Source organism: Carassius carassius, chromosome 22, assembly GCF_963082965.1.
Source record: "Carassius carassius chromosome 22, fCarCar2.1, whole genome shotgun sequence".
NCBI lineage: Eukaryota > Metazoa > Chordata > Actinopteri > Cypriniformes > Cyprinidae > Carassius > Carassius carassius.
Window position 1 is genome coordinate 30,598,828 of NC_081776.1, and position 9,744 is coordinate 30,608,571.

The 9,744-nt window shown below is 35.8% G+C and overlaps 1 protein-coding gene across 3 annotated transcripts in view; it reads left to right on the plus strand.

Annotated features, from left to right (window-relative positions):
* LOC132099190 (NACHT, LRR and PYD domains-containing protein 12-like) overlaps positions 1-6,890 on the plus strand; it is a 49,352-nt gene extending 42,462 nt beyond the window's left edge. For all 3 annotated transcript variants that reach the window (XM_059505641.1, XM_059505639.1, XM_059505640.1), the window contains 3 exons: positions 3,897-4,070; positions 5,121-5,167; positions 5,238-6,890. In XM_059505641.1, coding sequence (XP_059361624.1) covers positions 3,897-4,070; positions 5,121-5,167; positions 5,238-5,767 — 751 coding nt within the window. In that variant the 3' untranslated portion in view covers positions 5,768-6,890. The remainder of the gene's footprint in view (positions 1-3,896; positions 4,071-5,120; positions 5,168-5,237) is intronic.
* Positions 6,891-9,744: the final 2,854 nt, after the last annotated feature.

Here is a 9,744-nt window from a genome sequence, read left to right on the forward strand (position 1 = left end):
TTATTCATGAAGTAAAATAGGCTTTGTAGTTCACGCGTGTTTCAGTATCGATGGAAAAAAAATCATAATGAACAATATGTCATAAAGTGAACCGCTGCTTGTGCCAAATATCACGGTGAACAGCTGCTGTTTCCAGTGAATATGAGCACGAGGCACCAGCGCGATCAAACAGATAATACTTAATTTTTGGTCACATATAAAGCATAATTCAAAAATGCAAAGTGTTAGTAGTTTGAAAAAATCAAGAATAATAACATAATTAATAATAAATATTGCTAAATGCTAGACAATTCTCATTTCGCTCTGCATATGGAACCTGAAGATTTTTTTAAAACCAAGAATGAACCGAAATGAAAATGAAATGAAAACATTTAGCTTTTTATCTGTGTATATATATACACACATAGGCCTTATATTTATTTACTGTTTAATAACAATAGCATGCATATGATCCTTTGTGTAAAGGTCTTCTTTAAATTTTTGATGAGTAGACTGTAACCTAAGACTGTCCTACGTTTTGAAATGAACTCACTGTAAATATTTTAATATTTTTTAAAGATGTTACAATGTTATATCATTATGTTATTGTTGTTTTACTTCTTCCTTTTATCTCATTTTACAATTACATTCATTTCGCAATTCGTCCCTTTGCGCCACCTGGCAGTAGTTTCGCGAATGATTTAACATGAGACTGACTTGCAGTTAACACCGCGGCGGTAATGCCCATTTAGGATGTCCACCTACTGTATACTGTAAAAAAAAATAGAACAAAAAGAAATTCTGGAATAAAAAGCATTCCTCGTCAGATTCCTTCCATGCCCTGCCTCCAATCCCCATGATCGGCCTGATTAACTGCCTCAGCAGCCGCAAGACCCGAAACACAGGTGAGAGCTGCTAAATTTTTGAAAAGAATCAGGCATTCTAAATGCAATCACATCTCACATCTCTCATACGTACGGTTTATTGAATCGAACTGTCCGAAAGAACTACTGGTGATCCGAAAACCGATGCAACCTGTTCTCTACTCGAGAACGATTCAATCTTTTGTTCGTTATCTGGCTCGACTCAGTGTTCATCTTCAGTTCTCTCTTCACAGCAGTTCAGTCAGTGTACCGTTTGAGTAAATGAATTACTCCGGGATATTGGTTTGTTTTAACTCAGAAGGAGTCTCAGCCACATTAAAGTTTACAGCTTAATTAATTTGTGGATTAATGCTTATTGGAGACGCGAATCATTTTAAACATTTCAGTTCTATTCGGTGAACTGGTTCAAGACGATCTGGTTACATCGAATGATTCGTTCTGTTGTGTTTTGAACTCTCTCACAACAGACACGGAAGAGAAGACAATGATGAATAAAGTTGTAGTTTTTTGCTATTTTTGGACCAAAATGTATTTTCGATGCTTCAAAAAATTCTAACTGACCCTCTGATGTCATATGGACTACTTTGAAGATGTTTTTCTTACCTTTCTGGACATGGACAGTATACCATGCACACAGTTTCAATGGAGGGACTGAGAGCTCTCGGACTAAATCTAAAATATCTGTGTCCCAAAGATGAACGGAGGGCTTACGGGTTTGGAACAACATGAGTGTGGGTTATTAATGACATAATTTTCATTTTTCGGTGAACTAAGCCTTTAAGCTTGTTCAACTCCCCCGAGAGGTGAACACGCTTGTGCAAACGCTGACATAAAAACTCAAGTACAGATCTCTGCTCTAGTAGTTCCGCAAATGCAGCAGTGAGCGCATCCTTCTCTCTCGGGAGTCACATATGTGCTTCGTACACTAGGCCTCTTGAAGACAAAAAAAGAGGATGATGTGTTGGATACAATACAGGTGCCTTTTTATATTTTGCTTACATCATATGCTTCGGCCTGCCAATGTCAAGTTCATTGTCGTTATTTCATTCATGCTTCAGACACCGGTCACGCAACGTGGATTTCCCTTTCGAAAGGGAATTTTGTGTTTTGCAAAGTTTGCTGCTTAACCTGTTGTGGTGTTGATTTACATTGTTTCTATTGTGTAGAGTGATCAGATGCATTTTAAATAATTGCTAAAATCTTCATTGGCCAAAAAATGTACTTTTCATAAAAAAAAAATCACTGTCGTTTGATCCTGACACAAAATGACCAGCTAACATTAATTGTCTAATCATATCAGCAGCACATGTGAAAGTGTGAATGAGTACTAGTCAGGTTAATCACTATAATACTAATTAGATTGTAAGAGCAGACTGATTGCTATAAAAGGAGGAAAGAAGCACTTCCAATCATTGTGTTCTTGTTAGCAATGGTTATTTCCAAAGAGAAATATGCAGCCATCATCACCTTGCATCAAAATGGCCTCACTTGCAAGGAAATTGCTACAAAGAATATAGTACCTGAAATAACCATTTACAGGATCATCAAGAACTTCAAGGAGAGAGGTTCGACTGCAGTGAAGAAGTCCTTAGAATGTATCAGAGTATCCGGCAAGCACCGTGACCATCTCTTCCAGTGGAGTCAGCTACGGAATCATGTCTCCAGCAGTGCAGAGCTTGCTGATGTGGCAGGTTGATGTGAGAGCATCTGCTCACACAGTGAGACCAAGACTTTTGGACAAAGGCCTGTTGCCAAGAAGGGTGGTAAAGAAGCCACTTCTCTCCAAGAAAAACATCAAAGACAGACTTAAATTCTGCAAGAAGTACAGGATTGGACAGCAGAAAACTGGTACAAAGTTATTTTCTCTAATGAAGCTCTCCTCCGACTGTCTGGAAAATAGTTTGCTTGGAGAAGAAAAGATGAACACTACCTTGAGTCCTGTGATGTGCCAACAGTGAAGCATCCTGAGACCATCCATGTGTGGGGTTACTTTTCAACCAAGGATGTAGGCTCTCTCATAATTCTGCCCAAAAACACTGCCATGAATAAAGAATGGTGTCAAAACGCCTGCAAGAGTGACTTCTTCCAATGATCCATGAGCAAATTGGTGATGATCCGTGCCTTTTCCAGCATGATGGAGCACCATGTCACAAAGCAAGGGTGATAAAGAAGTGGCTCGAACATCATTACACTGAAATTTTTGATCTGTGGCTAGGCAAGTCCCCCGATCTCAATCCTAAAGAAAACCTGTGGTCAGTCCTCAGAAGGTGAGTGGACAAGCAGAAGCCCACAAATTGTGATCAATTCCGAGAATACGGCAAAATGGATAAGCATTTATCAGGATTTGGCCCAGAAGCTAATATCCAGCATGACAGAATGAATTGCAGAGGTTATGAAGAACAAGGGTCAACACTGTTAATATTGCCTCATGTTTTTTTTTTTTTTTGCAAATCAAAGCCTTTAAAACTTATGACATGCTTATCATTGTTTTTCAGTATACCACTGAAACAGCAAACTTTGTGAAACACAAAATATCTGTCACTGCCAAAACTTTTGGCCATAACTGTAAGCAAAATATTACATTAAATAATTATCCAGAAATTAAAATGAATATTATAAATATTAATATGTTCATTTGCAGCCAGAAGGGATGTTTCAACCAGTCAAATGACTGAGAACTAATGCTGAGGTCTGAGAATGTCCTCATATGAGCACATTAGTATGGATGAGGCTTGTGAAAATAGCATATGTTTCTATGCTTCTACCTCCTCAGCGCATTTCTCTGTCATCTTTAAAATAAAATAATCAGATTTTCATTAGACAAACAAGCTAATTGCACATATTCATAAAGTGACTGTTCTGTCTCTGTGAATAGTACACATTTGACTCAACTGACAAGATCAGAATAACAGCAAATGTGCACAATACTTTATATTGAATAATCAGTTCAATACAGAAATGATACAACACAAAATGCTATATACAGAACAAACAAACTAATGTGATGTGGGCTGCTGCTGTATGTTTTTGTAGGTTGTCTGGCTGTATGGTGACAGAGGAGGGATGTTGTTATATATCTTCAGCTCTGACTTTAAACCCCTCACACTTGAGAGAGCTGGATCTAAGCTATAATCACCCCGGAGATTCAGGAGTCAAGCTGCTCCAGGAAAAACTGGAGGATCCAAACTGCTCACTGGACAAATTCAAGTAAGTTGAGAAGGAAGAGCTTTTAGGTTTTATTGATTAAACTTTTCAGTGTCTTTGGGTATATCTTTAAGAGTCTAGATTTTAGAGGATGCAACAATATTTAGAATCTAAAAGGCACTTTTCTGAAGATTAAAATATTAACTAAGCTGCTCAAACAAAACAAATTAACAACAAAACAGTACTTTAACTCACCCCCTAACTGACATAAAAAGAGGAGCATACAGTGAAAACACAATGGAGGATATTTGTTTTTTTAAAAAGCTATGTTTTACACATATTATATCTCGTGTGATTTTGAGAGCAAGATTTTCTCATGAGTAACAGTGTGTGATGTTTTGCGATAACCACAAGAGCTGAAAAAAACTTTGAATTCCTGTTTTGAAGAATAGATTCACTTTAAATGTGCGACCTCCCTTTGTGAATTCTTCACCACACACTGGGAAGTGTTACAAAAACAAGATTCAAACAATCAGAATATTGTACCTGGTCAAGAGTGCCCAATGTTGAAATGTGAATACTACACCATTACTGATATTATACAGTTCTGGAGGCTCTACATAATGCAGAGGTTGACTGTCTGCTCTGCCTACAGTTTGCAGTGGTCCTACAGTGTGCAATGTTTCATAAATCACTGTTTTACTGAATTCTGCTGAGGTGAAATTCAGTGCAGTCCCCTATTGGGATATGTATTGTGACTTTACTGGTGATACAAAGCCCTACTAGCAACTACCCCATGTACTCTAGCAACTGCACAGCAACACTCTATCAACCATGTTATGTACCTTGGCAACCACATAGCGACCAACCAGAACATGTTACCAACTGCATTGCAACCACCAAAGTACCCTTGCAATTGCATAGCAACAACATAGAAACCACCCTGACTACCTTAGCAATTGCATAGCAATACTCTAGAAACCACCCTGAACACATTAGCAACCACAAAGCAACCACATCATGCACCTTAGAAACCCCCTGAGTACCTTGTATAGTAACTGTATAGCAACAGCAATTTGTTCACTGAATGATTGTGACTCTGTGTGTTTTTAGTGTGAAGAATGGAGGGGAATCCAGGATTACAGCAGGACTAAAGAAATGTATGTCTAAACACACACACACAGCTGTAGTGATTGTTGTTGTTATTAATGTCTTTATTCTTGTATTCAGATGCCTGTTTTTTCACACTGGATCCAAACACAGCAAACACTGATCTCATTCTGTCTGAGGAGAACAGAAAAGTGACCTGTGTGCAAGAGAAACAGCCGTATCCTGATCATCCAGACAGATTTGATGTACTTCAGGTGTTGTGTAGAGAGAGTGTGTGTGGGCGCTGTTACTGGGAGATTGAGTGGAGTGGAGACTATGGTGTGTGGATATCAGTGTCATATAAAAGCATTAGCAGGAAGGGACGGGGTGAGGAGTGTGAGTTTGGACGTAATGATAAGTCCTGGAGTTTGATCTGCACTCCTGACAGTTACTCATTCAGACACAATAACAAAGTGACAGATCTTCCTGTAGAGTCCATCATCAGGAGAATAGGAGTGTATGTGGATCACAGTGCAGGAACTCTGTCCTTCTACAGCATCTCTGACAGAATGAGACGCATGCACATAGTCCAGACCACATTCACTCAGCCGCTCTATCATGGGGTTGGTTTTTTTTCTTATGAATCATCAGTGAAACTGCTGATGAATTAGAAGAGTCTCACAAGAGATTCTACCCATAATTCTTTGAGCTGCATTAATCAGTAACAGTGGGATGTTATAGAGTCTCTTCATGACATAAAATCAATCAATATCAACAAAATAAATTTTTTCAATGCAGAGGAAACAGAAGCGGGACTTCGTATTTGTATTTACCCACTGTTTAATGCAGGACATGAATGCATTTGACCTGCAGTTACAATCGCATAAATAATGTTTTGATATATAAGACATAAAATGTTAAATACTCATTTGAAAAAAAAACATTATTAATAAAATCAAAAGATACTTTAAATGTGAAATTAAAACTGCCAGTAGGTGTCAGAAAGTCACTTAATAAGTGAGTCATTGCGATTGAACCGAATCATTTAAACTGGTGATTCTTCAGGAACGAAACACCATCATTGCGGAGAGAGGCAAAACTGTGCTATGGTGGCTGTCTTTGGAATTATTTTTATTGTCGAAATAGAGTAAAAACAGGCAATATGGTGTCTAGCATGCAAGTCTCTTAATTAAATTCTTGTTTATTGAACTGTTGTAAAAAACAATCTGTATGTAATCATGCAGATTTTTTAAAATATGGCACTCTTCATGTGATATTGATTTACTATATGAAATTATATAAATATATACATTTTCTGCCCCATATCTTCAATTGTGTGCATTTTAGCAGACTGAATCATACAGTGAAAGAACGCACTCTAAATGTGCACGCACTAGTGTAATCTACCAGACTTCACAGCACTATAGGTGTTTTGTATGGTTTTTGGCAAAATATTGATCATGTCAAATCACACATCATTAAAATAGCAATTACAATATGATCATAGACAATATATATCACACACCCTGCACCACTATCTGTTTGGCTAATTTGTGCAAAACCTTTTGCTAAACTGTCAAAGCTTAATTTTAACCACCAATGCAATGATGCAAGTTTTACCTTATCTCTGCGTGCTTGCAAAGGGTTGATGTCAAGATTTTATAAGCTGCTACTTTGGTCTTTCTATGCAAACACAACTTACAACTTCATAATAGAGCTTAAATATGGCCAGGGCTTCACTTAATTTCCTTCGAGTTCGATGATTTGACAGCTGCAGTCAGGGAAAATGAAAGAAAAACAGTTAGTAAAAATATACTAACTTATATTAAATAGTTAAATTGTAAATTGTAGTTAAAATATTTAATATTCACATATGAAAGTTTATTACTTGACGTTATGTGGGTTTCTTAGAACGAATTCAAGCAGGATAAATGTCAAGCCTGTGCCTGACCCTGTGCTTATATTTTCTCTAAGCTACATGGTATTAAACCATATTTTAGATTTGACACATTTAATAGGTGTGCAGTATTATTTATATTACATGAATTATGTGTTATATTATTCAAAATAAATTGTGGTTTACTTTGCATCGGAGCATTAAAAGTGGTAGCCTATTTTAGTGAGCTAGGCTACAATTTATTATACATTTATTATATATAGTATACAAAATGTCAATATTCTCACATATTAGGCCTATATTTTAATTCATATTTTAAAATTACTTAAAACAGCATGCATTTTTGTTATTCATTACCTGTCCTTTATTTTGACAGTTAACTTATATATTTTATATATATTATATTTTTCTGTACACTGATTAAGAAATTGTTGCATGTTTTATAAATTATTTCCTTTATTTTAGTAAAATGTGAGGCACTGTATAATTTCGTTACCATTAGGCCTAATTAGCCTAAAACAAGAAATGAATAAATTAAACCTGCACGATTTAGCCAAATCTTTGAAACTCTAAAGCATGGATGGATTAATAAACCGTCCTCACGATTAAACTCAAGTTCTCTCATTATAATCAACAAAATGCACACTAGTGTTGTCACGGTACCAAAATTTCAGTATTCGGTACCGATACCAGTGAAAATCCACGGTTCTCGGTACCAATTTCGGTACCAAAGCAAAACACAAAAATATGCTAATTAAAAAAAAATCTTTTTAGCACTAAGAATAAAACCAATGCCATTCTTTATACTTATTTACAATTGTTTTAAAGTTTCTCTACAAGTCATATAATTATGAAAAACAGTAAACAAGTTTCACCCAAATTTAATTTGTCTTTTAATTTATGAAATTTAAACATTTTATTTTTGGTAAATAAAGGGGATTAAAACATGGAAGAAATATTGTGATTTATTTCTTTAAAAATTAAAGTTTTATAAATTTTTCCAACAGTAGTAGCAGTATCACATACATTTTACTAAATAATAGTAATATTTCTAGCACAATGCCTTTATGTAAAAATTAACTTTTAGGCCTAATGAATGCATATTTGTCATTTTACTTAACTTAAGACTGGTGGTGATGCTTAAGATATTTTTGGTCATTGAGGCTTTCTGTAAGAAAAATAGTAATAGATCATATTAATTATTATTAAAAGATAATACTACTACTAATTCTACTATCATACTAATGTTTATACAATGCACTATGAATTGATGGGTTCATGAATATTAATCACGTTGTCTGCGTTCAGTCAAACTGATTTGCTGAAATCAAAACAAAGACGGTACTAGATCAGCGCCAGCCAATGAAATTGCCATTTGTGCATTAGCTACGCCCACTACCGGAGAAACCGGTATGTCTTCTGCTTGTTCGAAAATGAATATGAATAATTCTAAATGAACTCCATTATTTTGACAGGAGAAGACAACAAAGAATAGTTTACATATAGCGTGTCGATTCAGCGTGGTAAGACTCTCGCTCTCTCTCTCTTTGCATGTGTTAGAAACAGCGCTATCAGTAAAGCGACGGTGAGTCGTGCGCCTTCACAAAGAGTTTACAGAGCATCAAATACAGGTGCGCTGTGCGTCCATTGAGATGAACTGAAAAGTTCAGATCTCTTGATGGAGAGAGAACTCTGAAGCTCAGATGCTGAAATTACTGCAAGCATCATGCGCTTCAGTCTATGTAGTAAACAAACCCGCACGTCTCTGCCATTCATTAATTCACACAGAGACGTGCAGAACACGGATTCATATTTCAAACAACTTTTGCGGCTTAACATTTACAGATACTGGTCCATATGGAGATTTGATTTGATTAATTTATGCTAACTTTGACAAATTCCATGACTGTCCATATTAAAATGCAAGTTTCATTTTCATGACTGGATTTTGAGATTCCATCCTCGTTTTCTGCTTCGCGGAAATCATAGAGCTGAACCGAGTTTCAATAAATTAATATTTATATTCAAATGTTTGTGCGAAAATTATTAATGTGCATGCATGACAGGGATACATCTCGATCACTTTAATTTTTTCCTGATAATAAAATAACTTAAAATTGTGGTGTCTCACATACATGAGAAATATATCTACAGAAAGCTTGAAATGTCTTTTAAACGAATGTTAGATTATTTCATGATCTCTGTCAGATATTACTGTCAGGTTGCAATCCCTCCTCCCTTCTTACTCGCTCCTTCCACAGATGTTTACTGTTTTTGCAACATATAAGTGTTTTTGTCTTCTCTTTATCTCCTGCCCTCCCGTTCCTTGTCCTATGTTTTTCTCCCTCCTCCCATCTGTGTTTTCACTCTCAATGGTTTAGTTTTATGTCTCTTTACCCAAATGTATACCCGCATGCGCAGATGATCAGTGTTGGGTAGGTTACTTTGGAAATGTAATAGGTTACAGATTACAAGTTACCTTGTTTAAAATGTAATAGTAGTGTAACTTTTTCAATTACTTTATTAAAGTAATGTAACTAATTACTTTTGAGTACTTTTTGATTACTTTTCTAAATTTGTGAAAATTAAAGAATAATAAATAAAAGCATATACATCAACTTAAATACAGTTATCTAATAAGCATGTGACGTATTCTGTGTAATAAACTCCTGAAACATTGGTGTTTTTTTGAAACTGCTGTCTCTTTGTATATGATGATAGTTTTCTCAAAATAAGTAAAATGCTCATGAA